This window comes from Pollachius pollachius, assembly GCF_949987615.1.
Source record: "Pollachius pollachius genome assembly, chromosome: 1".
Lineage (NCBI taxonomy): Eukaryota > Metazoa > Chordata > Actinopteri > Gadiformes > Gadidae > Pollachius > Pollachius pollachius.
The window spans coordinates 18,685,897-18,711,637 of NC_136934.1; the positions used below are offsets into that span (position 1 = coordinate 18,685,897).

The window sequence follows — 25,741 nt, forward strand, 5'->3', positions numbered from 1 at the left end:
AGAAATGTGCATATCAGATGAGACATTCGAATGTTTTCGTTGTGGATTAGGTAGGCCTATGGGCATATTGTATATGGTTACTTTGTATAGGGGCAGAGGGAATGAGCCGCCTATGTTGTACGTGGTCTATCAAGGCCCCCCGCCCGTCTGATCAGTGAATGATGTCCGGATAGGTGCTGAGCGCTCTACTTGCCGGAGAGGCCAAACAATGTGAGCTGCGATGCATTCTCTGTCCGCCTCTTAACTGTCTGGGACAGTGTCTTTATAACTTTTGGTGCTAGAAATGGTTTCAGAGAAGAGGGCTAGCTCGATGCCAGACAGCCGTGGTGATGATTGTTTCCACGGGTCAGGCCAGATAAATTGGAGACTGAAGCAACAAACAAAACAATAAAACAGAATTGCATCCTATTCTGGGAAGGTATGTGTGGGAACTTCAGATCACCGCTGTGGAAAAAGCCGCCCTAAAAACCCTCAGGTACATCCATCAAGAAACCTGCTAATATTATCCTGCTGAAGATATCACCGCAGATTATAGCATAAATAGTGAAATATTCGCCTTGCCTGAATGGCCATCAACATGGTAATAGATAAATTAAGCTCTGTCTCTGTTTAATAACCTTAAAAGCCCCCTGATAAAATTATATATAGGCTATATATATTTATCTTTAACTAACTGTGAATGGAAAATTTAAATGTCATTTTCTGTGGAAGGAGTAATCTGTTAGTTTCTAATCGTTTAGTTTGAAATTGTTTCGGAGCTTCTAACAAGAGCAGCTACTTACAAGGTTTTCATAACCAGAATCCTAAAATTGGCGTAGGAGAAAAAAATAAATGGTTTTCATGAAAAGGAGGATTCATGAAAAAACACTTGAGATTGGCCCTGAGTATACAACATTATCCTTCTGTGGGTTCCAGAGGGAAGAGAGGTGAGCATGACATACAGTAGGATCAGGCTGCAGCAGGGCCTCATTGGCCAGGGATAACAATTCACACCTGAATTACAAGCTGTTCTCACTGGCCTCCCTCCCTGTTCCGCACTGATAGCATTATGGCTCAGCCCACACAGCATGGGGTCCAAGGAGGTCGTCCCCTTGAACATCATTTTGTTTTTATTGTTCGTAAAAGCAAAACTGTAATCATTTCTAAATGGCCCACTGCTAGGGTCCTCCTAAAGACCATCGCTAGGGTCTCCTAAAGATGGCCCATTACTAGGGACCTCCTAAAGACCGTCGCTAGGGTCCTCCTAAAGACCATCGCTAGGGTCTCCTAAAGATGGCCCATTACTAGGGTCCTCCTAAAGACCGTCTCTAGGGTCCTCCTAAAGACCGTCGCTAGGGTCCTCCTAAAAATGGCCCATTACTAGGGTCCTCCTAAAGACCGTCGCTAGGGTCCTCCTAAAGACCGTCGCTAGGGTCCTCCTAAAGACCGTCGCTATGGTCCTCCTAAAGATGGCCCATTACTAGGGTCCTCCTAAAGACCGTCGCTAGGGTCCTCCTAAAGACCGTCGCTAGGGTCCTCCTAAAGACCGTCGCTATGGTCCTCCTAAAGATGGCCCATTACTAGGGTCCTCCTAAAGACCGTCGCTAGGGTCCTCCTAAATACCGTCGCTAGGGTCCTCCTAAAGACCGTCGCTATGGTCCTCCTAAAGATGGCCCATTAGGGACCTCCTAAAGACTGTCGCTAGGGTCCAAGACCGTCGCTAGAGACCTCCTAAAGACCTTCGCTAGGGTCCAAGACCATCGCTAGGGTCCTCCTAAAGATGGAGGGATGGAGATGATTTGCCCTGAGAACGTTGGCCCAGGGTACCATCCCTGTTTGTGCGCAGTCCAAGGGCGATGTGATAAAATTATCCCTATTTATGAGTTTTTTTAAATACATTTATTCTATGGAATAATCCGGTGGTTTCTAATCGTTTCGTTGGAAATCGTGTGCCCAGTCCAAGGGGCCATGACCCTGGTATTGTTTTTTTTATTTACTTTATGAATTCAAGGTTGCTTCCTGGAAAGTAAATGACACCAACATCACCTATGTGTAACATACAGTGGGGCAAAAAAGTATTTAGTCAGCCACCAATTGTGTAAGTTCTCCCACTTAAAAAGACGAGAGAGGCCTGTAATTTACATCATAGGTAAACCTCAGCTATGAAAGACAAAATGAAAAAGAAATCCAGAAAATCACATTGTCTGATTTTTTAAGAATTTATTTGCAAATTATGGTGGAAAATAAGTATTTGGTCACCTACAAACCAGCAAGATTTCTGGCTGTCACAGACCTGTAACTTCTTCTTCTTTAAGAGGCTGTTTACCTGTATTAATGGCACATGTTTGAACTCCTTATCAGTATAAAAGACACCTGTCCACAACCTCAAACAGTCACACTCCAAACTCCACTATAGCCAAGAACAAAGAGCTGTCAAAGGACACCAGAAACACAATTGTAGACCTGCACCAGGCTGGGAAGTCTGAATCTGCAATAGGTAAGCAGCTTGGTGTGAAGAAATCAACTGTGGGAGCAATTATTAGGAAATGGAATACATACAAGACCACTGATAATCTCCCTCGATCTGGGGCTCCACGCAAGATCTCATCCTGTGGGGTCAAAATGATCACAAGAACGGTGAACAAAAATCCCAGAACCACACAGGGGAACCTAGTGAATGACCTCCAGAGAGCTGGGACCAAAGTAACAAAGGCTACCATCACTAACACACTACGCCGCCAGGGACTCAAATCCTGCAGTGCCAGACGTGTCCCCCTGCTAAAGCCAGTGCATGTCCGGGCCCATTTGAAGTTTGCTAGAGAGCATTTGGATGATCCAGAACAGGATTGGGAGAATGTCATATGGTCAGATGAAACCAAAATAGAACTTTTTGGTAAAAACTCAACTCATCGTGTTTGGAGGAGAAAGAATGCTGAGTTGCATCCAAAGAACACCATACCTACAGTGAAGCATGGGGGTGGAAACATCATGCTTTGGGGCTGTTTTTCTGCCAAGGGACCAGGACGTCTGATCCGTGTGACGCAAAGAATGAATTGGGCCATGTATCGTGAGATTTTGAGTGAAAACCTCCTTCCATCAGCAAGGGCACTGAAGATGAAACGTGACTGGGTCTTTCAGCATGACAATGACCCCAAACACACCGCCCGGGCAGCGAAGGAGTGGCTTCGTAAGAAGCATTTCAAGGTCGTGGAGTGGCCTAGCCAGTCTCCAGATCTCAACCCCATAGAAAATCTTTGGAGGGAGTTGAGTCTGTGTTGCCCAGCGAAGGCCCAAAAACATCACTGCTCTAGAGGAGATCTGCATGGAGGAATGGGCCAAAATACCAGCAGCAGTGTGTGAGAACCTTGTAAAGACTTACAGAAAACTTTTGACCGCTGTCATTGCCAACAAAGGGCATGTAACAAAGTATTGAGATGACCTTTTGTTATTGACCAAATACTTATTTTCCACCATAATTTGCAAATAAATTCTTTAAAAATCAGACAATGTGATTTTCTAGATTTTTTATTTCATTTTGTCTCTCATAGCTGAGGTATACCTATGATGAAAATTACAGGCCTCTCTCATCTTTTCAAGTGGGAGAACTTGCACAATTGGTGGCTGACTAAATACTTTTTTGCCCCACTGTATTTCTAAGCAGCAAAATCTTTTGTCCAGCCATAGTCCCTGAATACCAGCAGCATAATGAGTCATAGCTGTAATATCTGGAACTAGTGTTATAAATATATAATGTTGGAACAACTAAACCGCTAAAACGTTTGTATTATTAATGCCCTGATTTGCTCCCACCCTTGTATTTCCAAAGTGCCAAACGAAGAGAAAGTACACACCCTTAAATACACACACCCCGAGGAAACCATAAAAAAAAGCAATAGATTTGAATAAGAGCGAACTTAATTTTCTTAACCATGTCTTTTTTTTTTACTATATTCAAAGGATTCATCTTGGCACACTGTCCCCTGGGGGGGAGGGGCATTCTAGCCTGAACGCTGCTATTGAATGCTCTTGCGTACATGAGCGAAAACCTCCACATTAACGACCTAGCTTACTTCTCCAAAAAAGCCTTTAAAAGCTGAACACAAAGACAGAAAGACAGGAAGACAAGAAGACGGGAAGACAGGCAGAAAGAGACAAAGGAGGAAAAGGAGAGCAAGTCTTGGTTGCATAATGTTGAATGTTGAACTCCTAATTGATGCAGGATCAATGGAACCACCATCCAATCACGTTGTGTTGTGCTGGTTGATACTTCCTACCAATGGATGAATGCAGGCTGCCTTTGAATTCACACCAATATACACAAAGAAATATGAAACAATGACTTCAAAGGAAGTGTTTATTGTTACACTGTGGGAAATGTGCCCTGTTCTATTTTATAAGTGCACAGGTGACTGAACACATATAGGAGGAGACTCTGTATTCACACCATTTACATTGTTGCTGTTGAAAATGGGACAGCAATTTTAAAAGGATGTGACAAAACAAATGTAAATATAGTATGCTGTGACTCAAAAAAAGAAGACAAAGACACGTTTGGGTGCAAGCCCAGGAATATTTAGCAGGTCCGATATCAGAGGAAAAGGGAACTCATCTGGATTTCACTCCTAAGGAACTCCATGGAGCTTCAGCAGACTTCTGTGAAGAATCATGTGGTAAAGAGAACAAACAAACAGAATTGTGAAGAAGCCCTCGCAAAAACATAGCATTATATTTGAACACTGATAGAATAAGAGACAGCAGTTCCAATGTTTCTATCAGATCAAACACACCAGACAGGTGTCCAAAAGCTAGAAGAAGAGATATCCATTACACCAGCGCACTAGACACCACTATGGTTGTAGTTGACAGATTTTGCCATGTTAACCGAAAGTACCTTCTGCCATTTGTTCAAAGCTAAAGTCAGTGTTGACGGTGTCGTGATGTTTCACAACCTTCTATAAAGTCACTCAAGGACTTAAACCTTTCAAAATAATAATAGATAATTTACATTCACTCTTAATCAGTGACCAGATGCTTCTATCAGAAGCGACAGTAAAATAATACAATCACAATTGTAATCACATAAAAAAAACATTGGCAATATAATCAGAACACAAGGCTAGATTGTATTGTGCAAAATAAGAAAAAAACTAAATCAGGAAACGATTTTGCCGAACTTGTCCTTATTCTTAAAAATCAAAAGATCTCAAGAGAGAAAAACCTGAGCATAAAATAACCTTTTGTGTGGCAGCCGATTAATGGCTGGGACAGTCATGACTGGCAGAGAGGAACGAGGGGCTGAGGGGGGAGATAACATCGCTGGAGGTAATGGATGAAGAGGTTCAACGACAGAAAAGGCCTAGGAGGATACACTATACTGGGCTATCAACAGAGGAGAGACAGAGAGACAGAGAGACAGAGAGAGAGAGAGAGAGAGAGAGAGAGAGAGAGGGAGAGAGCAAAAGAATGACAGAGAGAGACTGAGGGCATGCAAGAGACAAGCCTTCAGAGATGTACGGCAGCAGGGTTTTGGCTAATCTGTAGGGTTTAAAAAAAAAATAAGAAGGAAATTCAGATGTACTCAGAGATCATTTAACTCCAACACGGAGGAGGAATAATATTGAGAATTCTAACCTCATTTGGGGCAAAGGCTCAAATATATTTACTTGGAATGAGAACTTGGAGCAAGGCTGGGTGCTTTTTGAGCTTGGGTTTCACTGGTCAGTCGAGTTGTGTATATATTAGAGAGCTTGTACCTTAATCCATTGCCTTTGATGTGGATCTGGGTGTTTCTATCCAAAAAAAGGTATCTGTTTTAAACAAACGCACACACACACACACACACACACACACACACACACACACACATATATATATGTATGTGTGTATCTATATATATATGTATGTGTGTATCTATATATATATATGTGTGTGTGTGTGTGTGTGTGTGTGTGTGTGTGTGTGTGTGTGTGTGTGTGTGTGTGTGTGTGTGTGTGCGTGTGCGTGTGTGTGTGTGTGTGTGTTCAAAACAGATACCTTGTTTTGGTTACATCCACTTAATATAGAACACCCAACGCTGCAGAAGTTAAGAGATTTTGCCTGAATTTACTGAAGGTTGACATTGAGTAGGCCTTACATTTAAAGTCCTACAATCCAAGACACTGTGAAGCAAGGAGATTCTACCATTTCAATTCCAATATAAATGTTCTGATACATTATTTAAAATAAATTATTGAAAATATATCTACAATTTTTTATTAACGATTCTGTTCGGGTTGACAATAGCATGCGAGGTGGCTGCGAGTGACTGCAGTACCATGCAGTTACATACTCCGATGTTTAGGGGGCGCACAGCGTCCTCTCACAGGTATCGGTCACCCTGGGCTGCGGTAGAAGAAGATGGCTCTTTGCCTTGTAGTTGTTCTGTTGTAATAAAGAAGTACGGTGTTCTGGTCAACCTGATCACTTATCGTTATTGATCGTCTGTTTATTTAGAAATAGGGGAAAATGATCCTAACAGTAAAACCGCTTCAAGGGAAAGAATGCAACGTACAGGTACGTTAAGGTCTTAAGTCATGCTATAGGAAGCTAAGCTAAGAGCAGCCAGCCTCCCTGCTGGAGGCCAGCTGGCGTTCACACGTCAACCAGTGTATAAGGTTTACCTTGTGGTCACATCATACTATAGGGTCTGAATCTACAATCTACACTGTCAACAGTTTAAACATGCTCTTACACAACTATTAATCCTTTATGATGGGATGAGGTATGGACGGTTATACTTCTACATTGTTCGATTTCTGGACCCACTCCATCTTTATGTGCTACCACAAGTATTAGTATAGCAAACAGAAATGCCGCACAGCCGTTAATACTCGGACTCTGGTCATGGATGACCGTTATAAAGGCGTTATTAAGTAAATGAATGTTCACTGTAAAGAGAAGACAGTATAAACAATGTTGAGCTTAATGTCAATGCTTAACATGCTTGTTCATAACATCTTGCCAGGTGACTGAAGACGACAAGGTCTCCACAGTGAAGGAACTGGTTTCAGAACGGCTCAACATTCCTGCTAACCAGCAGAGGTTGCTCTACAAAGGGAAAGCTCTCGCAGGTAAATGTTGCTTATCGTCCACACTCACATTAAGTGTTGAATGTGTCTATCCTTTATTATAGGCATAAATGTGATGCGTGCTACCTGTAGACTGATGCAAAGCACTGTTCTCTGCAGACGAACATAGTCTGAGTGACTACGCCATTGGCCCGGACGCTAAGCTGAACCTGGTGGTGCGTCCGGTGGGGGAGCGGACCTCCACTGCGGGGATGGCCGGCAGCAGCGGCAGCAGCAGTCCACAGGGCGGAGTGTGGCAGACGCTGTCCACCGTCCTGGCGAAGCACTTTAGCCCTGCGGACGCAGCCAAGGTCCACGAGCAGCTCATCAAGGTGAGGCAGTAGAACACAGAGCCACCACTTGAGCCGTTCTTCAGACCCTGAAAGGGAAACGCCACCAAAACCCTTTTCCAGCCCTGATATCTAGAAAAGGTTTGAACGCGCGTTCCTATGATGGGACTAAATTCCATAAATGTGTAGCAATCCTGGATCCAATCAAGCTCATCAGCTTTACCAGTTTTAATCAAGGCTTTGAGGGTAGCAGTCAATAATTAAGTAGTTATCATTAAGGTGTGGCGTATACAAATTAGAATTTTCTCTCTGCCCACCCAAAGTCACCATCTATGATGAATAAGGTACTTATCTTAGTGCCTAATGACTCTCTTTGTATTTTACATATGTTGCATGCGAAATAAACAGAAAATCAGTGACTGGATGACTGGATCTTGGCTTTCTCTAGGATTATGAGCGTTCAGTGCGACAACTCAGCCTTGACGACATCGAGCGCCTGGCTGGCCGACTGCTCCACCCGGACAGCGAAGGCATGGACACCTCCTACCTGGACTGAGAGGAGAACAGCGCTCCTGTCCTATGTCAGTGGGGAGGTGCTCGGTGATGGGGTGGGGTTGCAGGGGAACAGCCGTCAGACAGGCATGCAGATGCTGTGGCTGCAGAGAGACTGCAGAAAGTGTGGCACAATCGACTTGATTAGATCGTTCATCACATCACAGACAGAGCGTTTATGTTCAAGTCTAAATTACTTTAGAAAACATGCCATCCTTATGTGATCTGTTGTATTTCTTTGATCTGCTTTGAGGATTCAATGAAGAAAACCAAAAACATGCAACGTGTTTCTCTTCAACCTTTTCCCTTTAGTTCAGAGGGGACAGCCTCGTGTTGTAGGATATTTATTTGTTTTTTCTGTGTTGGATTATTTTACGTGAACACTGTTTGAGAGGGTGATGGTCTGCTTCTATTTGTTTATTAACTGGTGACATTGTATTAATTGTAAATATCATGTTTATACGCAAACATTAAAACAATAGAATAATCGCTGATATGTTACCTGCTTTACTGTTGAACCACATTTTAAAACCAATTAAGAGGACATTAAACTGGTGCAATGTTGCATTATTCATTAAATGTTTTCCGTACATTGATTACCGTCTTTGAGGTAAACCTCTGCTTCCAGTAATGTGCATTATGCTTAAGGATTTATTTTTCCTACAGCCAGGATGTGTGAAGCAGGGCGCCAAAAAGCAATAAATAACTTTAGTCGCAACCAATCAGTACAACCCAAGAGAATCTTCAAATAGCACAGCCAATCACAGTTCAGGGACCACCTCCTCCAATGACGCCCACAGCTGCTGGTGGTCTTCCTTGTTTATGAATCAGACATTGTCTTGCGATAATACAATCTGTTCGGCACTAGTTTCCTTTTGGAAATATGATATCACAGGTGGCTGAATAAGGAGGAACTCGTCAACCCCATTGACCGGTAAGAGGAAGATGGGACACCATTATACACTAGCTTAAGCTTGTAGCATCCATTATTTTTACTTAAGCTAAGCTAGAGATCGTTAGCTGACGATACACCCAGATTGTGATTCTTATCGGATATGAAGACATTGCACCGAGCTGATGCATGGACTAACGTTGACAGGGTTTGACTCTACCTGCTTTAGTATTCAGTCGGCCGCGGTAAGGATACAGTATTTCCTAACGGTGCTGTGCTGGTTAAACTGGGCGTTACTCTCATCAGGACCACTCGTCCCATTGAAAATCTTAGCTTGTCGCCAAGGAGTGCTTCAAGATGCATTTCTTGCTGTCCGATTGCTTTATGGATTATAAAAACAGGATCAAATGCGTAATCATCTAACAAGTGTTAATGTTTCTGTTGCATATTTATCACGTCTTACTGTTCACAACAGCCTGTATAATTGCTATTTTTATCATTTTCAAACAAAACCTATAGAGTGAAACTATGGAGACCCTTATCCCCATCATCAACCGGCTGCAAGAGGTCTTCCTGACAGTCGGCGCTGATGTCATTCAGCTCCCTCAGATAGTGGTGGTGGGATCACAGGTCAATTCTCTACAATGCTTCACTTTCTCTCCATTATCAGTGTTCATGTAAACCTAACCTCTATATATCACACATCGTGTGACATCATCACGTAAACAGCAGAGTAAACCATAAGAACTATTGTGATTGTAGAATGACAAGGATACAAAAATAGTAGTAAAACCGTTAACTGGAACGTTAATCTAGAGTGTCCATTAGGGTCAGGTCACTGAACCACGACTGAGTGCATTACTTCTGCATCCTAACGCTCTCTGTACTGTACTGCTGTGTTTGTACGTCTGTGAGAACAGAGCAGTGGAAAGAGCTCTGTGTTGGAGAGCCTGGTCGGTAGGGACTTCCTGCCCCGGGGGTCCGGGATCGTGACGAGGCGGCCCCTGGTGCTGCAGCTGATTAACGTGGCCCCGCTGGAGCAGAGGAGGCAGGCTGAGCACGGTATGATGGGAGAGGAGATCATTAGAGATGGATGCTAGTTTCTAATTTGTGTATAATCCAGTTTTATAAAATCATATTCATAATATCAATATTATAATATTTTCTGTAGGAAGAATCATGTGTTCTTCTGATGACTCATCCATGGTCAAGTCAATTATTATATAAAGAAAAAGCAAACAACTTAAAGAGAATGTTTCTTTGACTTTCTAAAATGGCCTCCGTCCTCCCTCCCCTCCTTGCGCCCTTTCAGAAAATGGGATTAAACAAAGTTCTCAGGACAGCTATCCAGGTCTCTTGTTCTTCAATATGCATGTGTTGTCGTCCTGCACATTATTTATTTTTTTCCCTATTGGCATAGACTTTTTTAATTGTATTTTATTGTCTGCTCCTTTTTAAAAACATCACACTGGTTTTATTTGACTGCATTCGAACATAGATTCTCCCTGTGAATGTAACATGGATGTCCTCATCGAGCCATTCTTTTGTTCCTCAGAGAATCTTCTCACACATTTTTAACCCTAACGTTGGTTTGTGTTGCTCACAAAGGGGATATCGGACTGTGAAAACATGCACCCCTAATGGCACTGTGCAAATGCTTTTTTAAGACAGATATTCATAATTGTATTAACATAGAAGCAGACTGGTCCTTAAAATCTGTTACTCCCACTCGTTTCTATCTGGCAATTCGGTTATATTTTATCTGTGATTCATAATACCTCATTTTAATGTTAACCAATTACTGACACGCAGTCTCTTGGTTGTGTAGGTGTCAAGGCTGAGGAATGGGGAACATTCCTGCACTGCAAGGGCCAGGTGTGTTTATGTCAGGAATACAAAACAAACTCTATCCACTGTTGTGCTCCAATATAATGATTTGTTGTCGTCTTTTAAAGGTCTTTGCAGATTTCGCCGAAATTCGTAGCGAAATTGAAAAGGAGACTGAACGAAGCTCAGGTGACAATAAGGTAACGTTCAGATGTGCAAGTAAGTATTTCTCAAATTTTGGTTCAAAATGGCAATCACTTTTTTTTTGTATTAATTCACATTGTGTGCTAATGGCAAGAAAATCAAAAAGGATTGTTTTCGTTGTGTAGGGCCGGCAAGTGCTAAAAACAGAGAACTTATGCAGTCATACGGGCCGTGCATAACGCGTTTGGATCCTAAGGGGTAAACCTAAGCAGGCACCATGACACAAAGCAGCAGGGGGCTGACCCGGCCTTGTCTGAGAAGATGTCACTCTGCGAGAGGTCATCAATCAGCATGCTTCAAGAAGCGCTGGCGTGTCACGTGTTGTATGCCCCTTGTGATGCGTTAGTGTCAAATTCAGTATGTTGGTGTGCGTGCACGTTGTGTTTCTAAAATGAGTCTAGCTGGGATATCTGAGCTTCAACATGAAATCTTCCCATCGATTTGCCTCATACGTTCCCCGTGTTAATTAATCAGGATTCCAACCTGCCAGATGCTTTAATCATTTAACAATCGCAATGTAACAGATGTTCTCCTTGTTTGTCCTTCAGGGAATCAGTCCTGAACCCATCCATTTGAAAATCTTCTCGCCCAAAGTCCTGAATCTAACGTTGGTGGATTTACCCGGTATAACTAAGGTACACTTATCCTACCTGCATTCATATTACAGCCCAAAGCATCCAATATGTGTTGTACATATATGTCCATTGGGTATCCTCTTTCGGCAAGAAATATAGACTTAAGGGCTCCTCCTGACCAAACAGACATTGCGGTGAGTCTGCTGCGGACATGTAGGAGTGTCCCTTAATGACCCGTCTCTCTGAAGTCCTGTTGAGCACTTAAACCAGGGCTGTACAGCTGTAGAGAGGAGGCACGGGGTGACCAGTCTCTCTCCCAGCTCCACAGTTGCTCGCTAAACAGCCGTATGCTACAGTGCTAAAACGCTGCATGATAAACACTGTTCTACTTCATGTGGTCGTCGGCCACCCATTCCGGTCTGACCACCGGCTAATGTGATTGGCCATCGCAGCGTGACGTCAGGTAGCGTTTCTCCAAAAGTTTTTAACTTTTTGCCTGACTTGGACTGAATGAGCCCAGAGACATTATTTACATAAACTCCTTGAGATTTCCACTGTAACAACCAAACCTGAAACCAGTTGACCATGCAGCTTGAAAGTCCTTACTGTATGACCGTAGAAACACAACTCTTTACTGTATGACCACAGACACACAACTCTTTACTGTATGAACACAGACACAACTCTTTACTGTGTGATGGACAACAGACACACGACTCTGTGCTGTGTCGTGGACCGCAGAGCACCTTGATCAAACCAGACCGCAGTCTGCTAGGTGATGTAACAGACATTAAAAGGTTCCCCCCTCCTCCCTAGGTCCCTGTAGGAGACCAGCCAGAGGACATTGAAGCTCAGGTGTACGAGATGATCCAGTCCTTCATCTCCAACCCCAACTCCCTCATCCTGGCCGTGTCGCCCGCCAACTCTGACCTGGCCACGTCGGAGGCCCTGAAGCTGGCCCGCGACGTGGACCCAGAAGGTAGGCGTGGCTCTACGCTGACCGGCTGACTGGCCTCTCTCTGATTGGCGCTCGTTGACACACCATCTTAACGGGTCTGTAATGGAGAGCTAACGCTGAAGGATGATGGGCTTAATGGCTACGCCTGCCAGTCTCGATGGGTCCATCGGCACGGTTATTATGCCCTGATGGGGCAGTTTAATTTGTAAAGAAAAGTGTTGCATCTGGCAGTGATTATGCAGACTATTAGCTAAGGGACCCCTGGGGGTCCCGTGTACTGATCACGCCGCTGCGTCCCTGTGTCTCAGGCCGCCGGACGCTGCTGGTGGTCAGCAAGCTGGACCTGATGGACGCCGGGACGGACGCCCTGGAGGTCCTGCTGGGGCGGGTCATCCCCGTCAGGCTGGGCATCATCGGGGTCGTAAACAGGTCGGTCGCCGGGGGAAACCGTTAGCGCAGCAGCCGCTGTGGTAAATCTAGATGTGATTACACTGATGGCTGTGTCGGGGTGTCAGGGCTAATGGGGTGGAAGTCATTCACGCCGCTGTATGTTGTCTCGTTTATTTCATTAGATGGGGTGATAAGTCTGATGTTTCATACATCAAACATGTCATTATAGACCAGGCTCTCCTCAGTCCACCCCAGAGCTCAGTTCATCAGTAGAATCAGACTCTCTCAGCAGCATAGTTTCTGTGATCTATGGAGTCGGGGTCGCCAGTCGCTAGAAAACTGCAATTGCAATTATTGACAGGTTGCTCCAAAGGCTGTTTCCCGCTCCAGTGCCCCATGTTGCAGTGCGCCTTCTCGACAAATGTTGATTAATCCATCCAATACTATTCAATCTGCTTGCAGAAGCTGCTGCAAATAATATGCTGCACGTAAGATTTCAAAAACTTTCCATCTGAGAATGCTATGGCCGACACCAAAGTCACCTTACATCAACCCCTTCGTACCCTACATATTGGTGCATTCTCGCTTCTCATTAAGAACTTTACTGCAAGGTAGACAAAACAACATTCTGGTCGAAACGTCAAGTATATGTCAAATGGAAAATGAGATGCTGTCAAGATTAAACTATACAACTTGAAGCAAGTAAACAAATATAGGCCTACGCACAATATATTTGATATTTAAAAAGTCAACTTTCATCAGCTCGCCTTGCGTCAGAAGTTCCCGCTCGCCACTGAAGTGCAGAATTCATTTTTTCATTGCGTGGTGCTATAAATCATAGAGTATATACTGTATATCCAAATGGTAACAGCTTCTCTTGAATGCTGATAGGATATTTAGTATGATTATGTAGATATTGCAGTTCTGTGATTATGCGATACGGTATTACGATTCGTTTTGCGCGATTTTTAGTCTTTTGTGTGTTTAACGTTTGGGTTTAACGTTGGGGTTTGGGTTCTACAGGAATGTCATTGTTTTTAAATTAAGACCAGAATGTGATTGATACACCTTAGTGTATAGTACTGCCCTCTGAAGGAGGATGTCATACACCTTAGTGTATAGTCCCGCCCTCTGAAGGAGGATGTCATACACCTGAGTGTATAGTACCGCCCTCTGAAGGAGGATGTCATACACCTGAGTGTATAGTCCCGCCCTCTGAAGGAGGATGTCATACACCTTAGTGTATAGTACAGCCCTCTGAAGGAGGATGTCATACACCTTAGTGTATAGTCCCGCCCTCTGAAGGAGGATGTCATACACCTTAGTGTATGGTTCCGCCCTCTGAAGGAGGATGTCATACACCTTAATGTATAGTACCGCCCTCTGAAGGAGGATGTCATACACATTAGTGTATAGTACCGCCCTCTGAAGGAGGATGTCATACACCTTAGAGTATAGTCCCACCCTCTGAAGGAGGATGTCATACACCTTAGTGTATAGTACCGCCCTCTGAAGGAGGATGTCATACACCTTAGAGTATAGTTCTGCCAGTAAGATTTCCACTAAGGTATAAACGTTTGATTCGACCTGACGATATGAGAATCGGAGAAGAAAAGTATCCAGATAATCGACTATCCTCTCTAACCTCCATCCCTCTCACACCCCCCCTGCCAGGAGCCAACATGACATCAACACCCAGAAGAGCCTGGAGGACTCCCTGCGGGGCGAGCAGGCCTTCCTGCAGCGCCACTACCCCTCGCTGGCCGCCCGCTGCGGCTCGCGCTACCTGGCCCGCACGCTGAGCCGGCTGCTGATGCACCACATCCGCGATTGCCTGCCGGAGCTGAAGGGCCGCGTGACGGCGCTGAGCGGGCAGTACCAGGCGCGGCTCAGCGGCTACGGCCAGCCGGTGGAGGACCACAGCGCCACCCTGCTGCAGATCGTCACCAAGTTCGCCAGTGACTACTGCAACACCATCGAGGGCACGCCGCGCTACATCCAGACCACCGAGCTGTGAGTTCACGGGCTCGAGCCCCAATTTAAAATGTTTTGCCTGTGCGTGTCTATGTATGTCAATTATGGCACCCATTGCTCTCCTGATCATCCCTGGAAGGCGGGATCCCCCACTCTGCGTTCCATCTCAAGATTTCTTCCTTGCTAATCAAGGGAGTTGTTCTTGCTAGGGTCAGGGGGTTTAATAAATATATGGCCTGTTAAGCCCTTTGAGACTGTACCTGTGATCAAGGGCTATACAAATACAATTTTATTGAATTGAGGGACTAGAGATGTTCCGATACCATTTTTCCCTTCCCGATACCGATTCCTGAACTTGAGTATCCAGAATATACCGATACAGCATCTAGCATTGTTACTACTAATAGCACTTGTTCTTATTGAAGGGTTCTCTTATGATGACAGCAATGTATAGTCACTTACTGTCAACAATCTTTTAGAATTATAATAATACATTTGCCTAAGTATCCATGTTTTATCCCGACCTGGTAGCTCGAAGGTTGGAGATGAAGCACTTCCCATTTTCCATACTTTCCGCTTCCAACCGTTAGCGAAAGCGGCATAACACTGCCCGTGTTTGTGATGTTCTCTGCCTGTGTAGTGAATGAGCTAGTCACGTGATGGTATCGGATCGGCGCATAGACTTCCGTACTCGCCGATACCGCCTAGATACTGCCTTTTAAGCAGTATCAGAGAAATTAACGATGCTGGTATCGGTATCAAAACAACTCTACTCAGGACGCAGTGCAGTGGTGACGTGAACCTCAGAGAGTGGAACACATCCTGTAGTAATAATTAGCTGCAGATATCATAATAGCCCTCATCAATCTGATCCGCTCCCTCTGATGGAATTGGATCGTCTGGGACCCTGAACTTAAATGTTTAATGATGTTGTTGTGGTTACATGTGGAAGGTACGGTGCATGGCTAATAGAAGCTTCCCTTCCTGACTCATTTGTTCCCACAGTTAGTGTAACAGCAGGCCATTGATCCTGATCGGTAAACCCATGGAATGCTTCATATATATATTATTTATATGAATATAGAATATGATATCCAGGGCGTTTGCTATCCGTGGCTATTGGTCGATCGAGCTGCCCGTTCTTACATTAACATTTAGGGCATTTAGCAGATGCTTTTATCCAAAGCAACTTACAACCATTCACACACAGACAGCGGAGTCAACATTGCAAGGCGCTGCCAGCTCGTCGGGAGCAGTTAGGGTGAGGTGCTCTTGCTCAGAGACACCTCAACACTCCGGTGATCGAACTACCAACCTTCGGGTGAAAACTAACCCGCTCCACCTCCTTAGCTAAGCCGACCCGTTCCTTCCTTTGCCCTTCAACTGTTCGACCGCCCACAACTCGAATGATGCTCTCCTCCTCTCCTCACAGCTGTGGGGGGGCTCGCATCTGCTACATCTTCCATGAGACCTTCGGCCGGACGCTGCAGTCAATCGACCCCCTTGGGGGCTTGACTGAGCTGGATATCCTCACCGCCATCCGCAACGCCACCGTAAGCTCCGCCCCCTCCCTGCACCCCTCACCTAACTTCTAACGCGATGTAGGGTTGGCTGATTATTTTTATTTATTAAATTGTTTATGTCTCATTATAAGCGCTTGTTTAATTCTTTACACACACATTTCTCTAATTGCCGCTTATCTGGGGTCTGCTCACTGAACACTGCTGTCATCTGAGGCCAGAGAATTTGATCTGACATAAGCCAATCAGTGGGCGGCACTTGAGCACGAGGCATGAGCCTATGATGGTGAAGGTGACTAAATATCACCGCCATGGAGCTAGCCAAACACAAAATGCCACAGCCCCTGTCTGGGAACAATCAAAGTCAGATTGCAGGCATTCAGAGTAGATAAAGATGAAGGTGAAACACACGGAACAAGATGGATGCATCCTGCATGTGTCTAATGTGTTTAATATGTTCATTCGGAATCATCAATTGAATGCAAGATCCCCTTGCAAGTAGTTTCCTACTTTTTAATCAGTGCTACCTTTATGTCTTTGAGTCGAACCGGCATAAAGTTATGCTCCATAAATCTTGATGAAAGCGAGGTATAAAGTGCTGCAATTTCTTTCTTATTCAACGACCTTAAAAGCTGTTAAGATGAGTGTGACAGTAAAACGATGTCTCAAACTTTATCGCCATACATACAGATAATGAAAAACAAAACATGAAAAATGTAGTTATTACTGTTCTGAAGCTGGAGCTCCAATCCATCTCCCGGGCAAACCGTGACAATCCACCGTTTGAGGCAGCGCTGGTGTAATGCTGATTTGATGATTCCTCTCGGCTCACAGGCCCAGCATGCTAACACAACGTTATGAATGGCTTACGAAGGTCACACTGGTAATTCATCGCTAGTCGATCCCTCAAACATGCCTAGTAGCCGCATACTGGGTCTGGAAATGTCTTTATTATATATGAAACACGAAGGAGGAACGTGGTGCCGTCACCCTGTGATGGAGAGCGAGTGGAGGAGCGCATTGGAAATAGACCTTGAGCAGATGCGCTGTGGCTTAATTTTACACGTCGGGTTTCTTTAGGGTACTGTATGGGGAGAGGTTTTATCGGTTTTTAAAAATGAATATTGCCCAGCCATCACCATGAATGTTCCTGGATTCTGTGTGTGTGTGTGTGTGTGTGTGTGTGTGTGTGTGTGTGTGTGTGTGTGTGTGTGTGTGTGTGTGTGTGTGTGTGTGTGTGTGTGTGTGTGTGTGTGTGTGTGTGTGTGTGTGTGGTCACTCACAGGGTCCGCGGCCAGCACTCTTCGTGCCTGAGATCTCCTTTGAGCTGCTGGTGAAGCGACAGATCAAGAGGCTGGAGGAGCCCAGCCTGCGCTGCGTGGAGCTGGTCCACGAGGAGCTGCAGAGGATCATCCAGCACTGCTCCTCATACAGCACACAGGTCAGAGGTCACCTCCACCTGCAGCACACAGGTCAGAGGTCACCCTGCTCCTCCTACAGCACACAGGTCAGAGGTCACCTCCACCTGCAGCACACAGGTCAGAGGTCACCTCCACCTGCAGCAAACAGGTCAGAGGTCACACTGCTCCTCCTACAGCACACTGGTCAGAGGTCACCTCAACCTGCAGCACACAGGTCAGAGGTCACCCTGCTCCTCCTACAGCACCAGGTCAGAGGTCACCTCCACCTGCAGCACACAGGTCAGAGGTCACACTGCTCCTCCTACAGCACACAGGTCAGAGGTCACCCTGCTCCTTCTACAGCACACAGGTCAGAGGTCACCCTGCTCCTCCTACAGCACACAGGTCAGAGGTCACCTCCACCTGCAGCACACAGGTCAGAGGTCACACTGCTCCTCCTACAGCACACAGGTCAGAGGTCACCTCCACCTGCAGCACACAGGTCAGAGGTCACACTGCTCCTCCTACAGCACACAGGTTAGAGGTCACCCTGCTCCAACTGCAGCACACAGGTCAGAGGTCATACGGCTCCTCCTATAGCACAAAGGTCATAGGTCATACAGCTACTCCCACAGCACACAGGTGTGAAGACTGCCAGTGTCCTCTCACTCGTAGTTTAACAGAAGCGTCGTGCCATTTTTGTTCTCCTCGATCCGACCGAGCTAGCCTAAGTGAGCCAAAATCAATGAACGCAGATGAGAGCGATTAGCTCCCTCAATGACGTGAGGATGAATACTTCATTGCCAGCTCCTCCAAAGTAAGGTCAATCTTAAAACTACAAAAAGTCCTCTAGCTTGTTTTGGAGTTGCTGGTCAACAAGAGATGAGTGAGGAGAATCTAGAAAGGTGTATCTTACCTTTACTGATGGAGCTAATCGGCCTCATCTACCTCTATTGATTTTGGCTAACTCTTGTAAAGGCTAACCCAGTTTTATCGAGCTGTTGGCAAACAGAGAAAAGAAAATGGGTATTTCCTCTCATCTGAATTTGGGTAATTGGAAAATAATCAAGTGGATCCTTTGAAAATGTGGCAATTATAATAATGATGACGATGTGCTACTTACAGCTAATATCTGGTTTATTTTCTATTTCACATCACAATAAAATAAACTTATTATTTTCAAATTAAATCATTGCCCTTGGCTCTGGTAACGTGTTATGGGTATTAATTCCCCGTTATGCGTGACATTCTGTGCTCTGATCCTGGGTCTGACTGTTAGTTGAGATGTTGTCTTCTGGTCATCAGGAGCTGCTGCGTTTCCCCAAGCTGCACGACTCCATCGTGGAGGTGGTGACGGCGCTGCTGAGGAAGCGCCTGCCCGTCACTAATGAAATGGTAATGGACGGCCGCTGGGGCGCCGACTGTCTGCCTCTCGTCTCGCACCGCTAGCATCTGCTGCACCACCACGCTCGTGTTTGTGTCCTCTGCCCCGCTGACGGTGCTGACAGAAACCCTGTTGTTGTTGTTGTTTTCCAGGTCCATCACTTGGTTGCCATAGAGCTTGCGTACATCAACACCAAGCACCCGGACTTCAGCGACGCCGCGCAGGTCTCCGCCTCCGTCAACAGTCAGCAGGTGGTCCTCCCCTCTGTTCACCTTCAGATCTCTCTGGCCTGCACAGTGCAGCTCTCTGGTGTTCTATACTTTTATGCAGTTCTGGCCGTCAACTGACTTTTGTTCAAAACGTTGTTTCGGAAGCAGCCCATGATTCTGTTGACCTTCTCAACATCCTCCTCAAGTTAAAGTGCGAGTCCAAGTTCCACTTTATTCTCCCCGTAGGGCAAATAATAGACAACAACGCAAGAAGAACAACAATATGAGTCACACCTGGCAGCACATGTAAAAAGTAAAACTCGGCTGAACAAGGAACATCATAAACAAGGCTCGATAACACAATCCATCAGCACAGTCCATGCGACAAATGTAATTGATGGAGCACTATTGGCTATCTTTCTCAAATTAATTAGTTTCATGGCTCTCCTCCTCCTCCTCCTTCACCAGGCGGAGGGTCTTGACGGAGGCAAGCGCTGGAAGAACGACCGGGCGGTGGAGGAGAGAGCCCCCTCCTCCGGGTTTGGCAGCCCAAGTAAGGGCCAAGCTATTAACCTCCTAGACACGGTGAGCACGCATCCCCCCGGCAGAGCTCTGCTACCTGGCCCATAATCTATCACCGCTGCCCAAACACTTACCCTGTCCCCCCCCCCACCAACCCAACAGGCCCTGCCTCCCTCCCGCAGGCTGACCACCAGGGAGCAGAGGGACTGTGAGGTCATCCAGCGATTGATCAAGTCCTACTTCCTCATCGTGCGCAAAAGCATCCAAGACAGGTCGGCCGCAACCGCACTCACACCCTGAATCCACCTCCCCTGTAACTGCTTCCACATTGGAGCCAACATGACAGTGGAAACACAAATGTGACTCGAAGAGGAATAAAGATGTATCTCGTTATGTCACTCACATTTTCAGTATTTGAGTATTGAAAACCCCTTCTGATATTATGTGTCCAAAGGCATATATACATAACTTTTGGTGGATGCCTCGAAAGCATCTTATAACATCACAAGCACATGAACGTAGCCCAGTGATACCATCAGAGATTCACTTTGCGTTTAATAATGAATTTCAGTCTGGCCTTGGCTGGGTAGCAATTGATTTCCAAATATTCCTTTTCGTTGCACAAAAACCCCCAGCAAATCAGAATGCCTCCCTTGAGTTTGCAGAATTGGGTTGGAAGTAAAGCAAAAACATATTGTCATCCAAGGAAAGGCTTCCGTGCAGTTTTCTGTTCATCTTTCAAAACGGTTTCAGGATAAAAGCGGTTGTGATTGCTCCGTAGATTGCTCCACTTTCTGCGGCTACGGCCGCTGGTTCTTAATGTGGCCAACTGCGGCGCTGCCCCCCCCCCCAGCCTGCCATTGGTCCGGAAGATTTGTCTTCATGGATAAGGCTTTCAGGGGGAGGCCATTCACTAGCATTAACCCCCACGGCCTCACAAAGCTAACCTTCTCTAGGATCATCCCCCCATAGCCTCACGAGGCTAGCCTTCGCTAGCATCAACCCCCCCCATGGCCTCACGAGACTAGCCTTCACTAGCATTAACCCCCATGGCCTCACAAGGCTAGCCTTCACTAGCATTAACCCCCATGGCCTCACAAGGCTAGCCTTCACTAGCATTAACCCCCATGGCCTCACGAGGCTAGCCTTCACTAGCATTAACCCCCATGGCCTCACGAGGCTAGCCTTCACTAGCATTAACCCCCATGGCCTCACAAGGCTAGCCTTCACTAGCATTAACCCCCATGGCCTCACGAGGCTAGCCTTCACTAGCATTAACCCCCATGGCCTCACGAGGCTAGCCTTCACTAGCATTAACCCCCCGCCCCAGGAGGGACCACAGGGCCAGTCTGACCCTGTGTTCCCCCCTGCAGCGTGCCCAAGGCGGTGATGCACTTTCTGGTGAACTTTGTGAAGGAGCGTCTGCAGAGCGAGCTGGTGGGACAGCTCTACAAGCAGACCCTGCTGCACCAGCTGCTGGTGGAGTCCGCCGACACGGCCCAGCAACGGGACGAGGTGGCCCACATGCTGGAGGTAGGGCCCCCCTAGACCCCCGCCCAGGACTCAGCCCCTCCGTGCCGCTCCGCGCTCCCATCCTGCTTTCTGACTTTGTTGTCTGTGTCCTCTTTCTGACTTGTTGTTTTTCTCTTCCTTTTGTTTTGTTTTTTACCTCAGGCGCTTCAAAAAGCCAACAACATCATCTCTGAAATCCGGGAGACACATCTGTGGTAGCCCTCAGGAGGAGTGTGTGTGTGTGTGTGTGTGTGTGTGTGTGTGTGTGTGTGTGTGTGTGTGTGTGTGTGTGTGTGTGTGTGTGTGTGTGTGTGTGTGTGTGTGTGTGTGTGTGTGTGTGTGTGTGTGTATCTGTATGTTCTGTCATGGACTAATGACCGATGTGCGCACAGAGTTTATGTTTCCCTCCTGCCAGCTGTTGCCGGGTCCTCTTGTCACACGGTGGATTCCTTGTTGTCATGGAGACCATCAGTAGTGAGGCCCTGCCGCGTGACGCTGCTCTTGTTCTGAGGAGTCTTTCATTGTGCTGCCAAATTTGTGCGTTCCGAGGATGACCCTCTGAGGACGTCGCTAACGATGTTGCGTTAATTACGGAGTGGAGGAATCATCCCTCTGTCGGGTCGGAGGAGATCAGTGTCAGAAAGAGTGTGCGGCTAAATGTTTCTTTATTTGAGGTGCTTGGGATCATGATCTATTCTGGACGGTGACTTGGGGAGAAGGCCCCCGAGAGAGAGCAGCGAACGCTCAGCCACCGCTCCAGAGAGAGCAGCGGGCTACAAGCCACTCCACGGGGCACTGGAAGGAAGACCGCCGCAATCGATTTTTGTCATCGGTTTTCCGCCAAGGAGCGACCCAGCGAGAGACTCTCTGAGCCCTGTCATTACAACCCAAATCAGGTTTCTTCTTCCACACGTGTCTGAATATCCTCCGTCTCTGGTCCGCCAGTGTCGCATTGTCCTCGCAGATTAGTGCACAGCCTAATATTTGAACGAGGTGATTAAACTCGCCCACAGGGGTAACTCATCTGTGTGTGTGTGTGTGTGTGTGTGTGTGTGTGTGCGTGTGTGTATGTGTGTCTGTGTGTGCCTGCCATTCTGCTCACAAGCAGGAATTAAAAGTGGTATGATGATATTGGGTAACTTGCATATAAAATGCAATTCTATTACAGGAGTGATACTCGGGTGTGTGTGTGCGTGTGCGTGTGTGTGTGTGTGTGTGCTCTCAGCCAACGTCCCGGACTTCAGTGAACACATTATTTTCCGGTTCCATTACCCGACCTTTCCTCCCTCGCCCCTTGCCTGCTCTCTCACCGTGTCCTGCCTGGACCCCGGGGGGGCTGGGGGATACGCTCCTGTGATTGACTGTTCCAGCGGCCCTGACCGGCAGAGAGACTCTGTCCCCGATCCACCTCCTGCACGTCTCCACCTCCACTCCCCTCTCATGGCGGTCCTAACCTTTAATTCAAATGCAATTGCAGCTGGCTCGGGCGCTAGTTTCTGTGGCCCGGTGTATCGTAGCGCGAGGGGTCTGCTCTTGATGACTCTGCCTCTCCATCCCTCGGGCTGTCAGGTAGCACCAAGGGGGGGGGGTCTCTGGGATGGCAGCAAGCATTCGGGGGTCTTCAGTCATTTTGTTCTAATAAGCGAAAGCAGCGTTTGAGAACCCATCCCTTGTCAAGGAGAGACTGGCCTTAACCGGATCGCCGCAACGTCGCTGGCTGGTCTGGGATCGCCCCCCCCCCCCCCCGGCACAACACCATCCAGCTGGCCTGTGGTTCAGCCCAACGTGTGTGTGTGTGAGTGCATGTGATGTGTTTGTGCATGTGAGGACGTGTGTGTGTAGACCGTGTACCTGTTATGTTATTTAAATGACGTCTGTCACTTTGTCAACTGCCTGAAAAGTTCTTGCCTGCCAATATTTGTGAAATGTGTTTGAGGACGGAGGGCCCTCTGGGGAGGAGGAGGACCTCAATAAATAGTGAAAACATCAGCCTGAGCCTCCACTTTCCCTTCATCCACACCTCACCACCCTTGTCAAACACCACCACGTCAGCCCCCACAACCCGGGGTCCAATCACCACGACGATGGGACACGCTGCGTCCCTCCGTCCCCACACTGCGTCCCTGACATCACACCGAGGACACCGTCACGCATGGCTCCTGAAGGCCTCCGCTTGGCCTTCATTGATCGCCGAGAGAAAAATAGACCTAGGAATGGTCGCACACACACACACAAGAAGACTCCTCTAGGTTTCGAGGGGGAGGGCGATCTGTTCTCTCCTTGCACTGCGTCTAGGATGGAGGGTCAGTCAGGATGGATACCTCTATGAAAGGGGGATTGTGTAGAGGGGGGTATATAACCAGGGGAGCTACACTGAGCACGTGGCTTACACTGCTGTCCCTGAACCATAAGTGAATGAGATACACATGGCAGAAGGTCACTGAGATGCACCACATCACCTTTTCATTGAGTGATATCTATATTTAGTGGTTTACTGCGTTTAATACCAGCGGGCAGCCCACCGAGGGAACGTATGAATGTATTCATATTGCAGCAGGTGAATAAATTGCCTTCACTTGGCCTGTAACTGTGGGCAGTTACTGCTGTAACAATCCCCCTCCCTCTCTACCTCTTACTACTGGGACTACACGGTAATACCAACATCGATATGAGATGGGGGGGAGGGGGGGGGGGGGGGGGGGGGTTGCAGGAAGTCTTCAGTCGTATTGGTTTATCTGCCCCCCTTCCCCACCTGCTTTCCCCCCCCCCCCCATCACAATTTATTTTTAATCATACAAACGAAGAACAAATCCATCCAGCGCCGCGCGAGTTCATCAGTCAGCGTGATTAGCGGACGTCTCGCCGTCCGTGTTTTGAAGACTTTCAGCCACGGATTTGTAATCAAAACCCCCCCTCCCACACACACAGACATACACACACACACACATACACACGCACACACACACACGCACACACACACACACACACACACACCCCTTTTCTATTTGGCGAGTCCGTCGAGAGAGAGAGAGAGAGGGAGGGAGGGAGGGAGGGAGGGAGAGAGAAAGAGAGAGGGAGGCTGAACAAAGCCGAGAGAAAGGAGCTGCTGGAGAAGTAGCAGGCGCTGTATCCAACTGTCTCCCGGACAACGAGCTGGAGAACGGAGGGCGCAGAGAGACCAGGAGGAGAGACCAGCTGGAGAGAAGGGAAAGCCACGCGTGATTGCCACCGCTCCGATAAGAAGGGCTCCCCGCAGAGTCCGTGTGTGCAGATCTTTACGAGTTATTGTGTTCCTACTGCGTGGTCCATGTGTCTTGAGCGCTGTAGTTAGTCCTCATCTAAAGCCAGGATAACATGCGTTCATCAACCCCTCGGGACGTGGAGCGGAGGGTCCCCACATGACCACCAGGAGAGGACCCACAGGGTCTGACTAGTCCACCTGTGACAAGAACCGCAGCGAACAGGTAAGACCCCCCCCCTTCCCCCTTTTTAAAGTAGAAAGGAACAATACAATCCATAAATAATGACTGCTTTATGCAAATCAAATTAAGCCTGCACTTGAGGATGTGAGGATCCTTTTTAAATATATATTCAATGTTCGCAAATAATGTTTTTTTTATAATCAGTTAAAGATTGACATTTTCTCATTTGTACTGAAAGCCTGCGGAGTTACAATATGAAGCATAAAATATCAAATTAAACTAAAACAAATTGGATTTTAAAAAAGACGAGTGCGTGCGCGCGGTCGCGTGTGTGTGCCCGGTGCGTGCGTGTCTTGGTGTGTGTATGTGTGTGTGTGTGTGTGTGTGTGTGTGTGTGTGTGTGTGTGTGTGTGTGTGTGTGTGTGAGTCATGTGAGTGTCATTTGTACGTGCGTGCGTGTGGGAGTGCGCGTGTCCGGGTGCCTGTATGCGTTTTATGTAAAGGTAATAACGAGCACGTGGCAGACAGCGGTAAACATCACAGGTGCATGCAGGGATCAATATCAATTATATCATCACCATTATGTACCAAAAGAACGACACCGTTGGGGTAAAGAGAAGACACCCACCACAGTGTGTGTAATACGGAGGAGAAGAGCTTCACAGGGTCCCTACGGACCCCCCACACCCCCACCACCACCACTTCTATTTTAATGTCCCAGCAAAGCAGGTGATAGCCAGAGTTTACACACCAGGCAGCTCACTGTGTGAGCAGCACAGGAAGGTGTGACATCCATATTGGATGAGCTGCTGGGGAGAAGATGGCGAGGAGGAGAGAGGCAGTATTCTTAGAGGAGGAAGGTTACAAAAGCACACCGCATTAGTTTCCTGAAGAGATACACTTAAACACCAACATGCACGCGCGCGCGCACACACACACACACACACACACACACACACACAAAGAAAGCAGCACAGGTGAGTGTGAGGAGAGGGGGATGGGACAGCAGGTCCTGGAGGTCCAGA

The 25,741-nt window shown here is 46.9% G+C and overlaps 2 protein-coding genes across 2 annotated transcripts; both read left to right on the forward strand.

The window, feature by feature from the left end:
• Positions 1–6,359: 6,359 nt before the first annotated feature.
• ubl4a (ubiquitin like 4A) lies at positions 6,360–8,419 on the forward strand. The gene is made up of 4 exons (XM_079745269.1): positions 6,360–6,531; positions 6,983–7,088; positions 7,206–7,417; positions 7,824–8,419. Exons 1-4 carry the CDS (start codon positions 6,484–6,486, stop codon positions 7,929–7,931), a joined length of 474 nt encoding a protein of 157 aa, XP_079601395.1. The 5' UTR covers positions 6,360–6,483; the 3' UTR covers positions 7,932–8,419.
• Positions 8,420–8,738: 319 nt separating this feature from the next.
• On the forward strand, positions 8,739–21,541 carry LOC307089806 (dynamin-1-like protein). Its single transcript, XM_079756236.1, has 17 exons — positions 8,739–8,861; positions 9,339–9,449; positions 9,740–9,881; positions 10,648–10,694; positions 10,775–10,846; positions 11,399–11,485; positions 12,242–12,404; positions 12,692–12,812; positions 14,448–14,786; positions 16,180–16,300; positions 17,553–17,708; positions 18,973–19,062; positions 19,204–19,302; positions 19,729–19,845; positions 19,945–20,054; positions 21,156–21,315; positions 21,457–21,541. Exons 2-17 carry the CDS (start codon positions 9,348–9,350, stop codon positions 21,511–21,513), a joined length of 1,983 nt encoding a protein of 660 aa, XP_079612362.1. The 5' UTR covers positions 8,739–8,861; positions 9,339–9,347; the 3' UTR covers positions 21,514–21,541.
• Positions 21,542–25,741: the final 4,200 nt, after the last annotated feature.

Coding starts and splice junctions, on each gene's coding strand:
- LOC307089806 (XM_079756236.1), top strand. CDS start 9,348: ATGGAGACCCTTATCCCCATCATCAACCGGCTGCAAGAGGTCTTCCTG. Junction 11,486..12,241: donor ATTTACCCGGTATAACTAAG/GTACACTTATCC, acceptor CCTCCTCCCTAG/GTCCCTGTAGGAGACCAGCC. Junction 21,316..21,456: donor AGGTGGCCCACATGCTGGAG/GTAGGGCCCCCC, acceptor TTTTTACCTCAG/GCGCTTCAAAAAGCCAACAA.
- ubl4a (XM_079745269.1), top strand. CDS start 6,484: ATGATCCTAACAGTAAAACCGCTTCAAGGGAAAGAATGCAACGTACAG. Junction 6,532..6,982: donor GGAAAGAATGCAACGTACAG/GTACGTTAAGGT, acceptor ACATCTTGCCAG/GTGACTGAAGACGACAAGGT. Junction 7,418..7,823: donor TCCACGAGCAGCTCATCAAG/GTGAGGCAGTAG, acceptor GGCTTTCTCTAG/GATTATGAGCGTTCAGTGCG.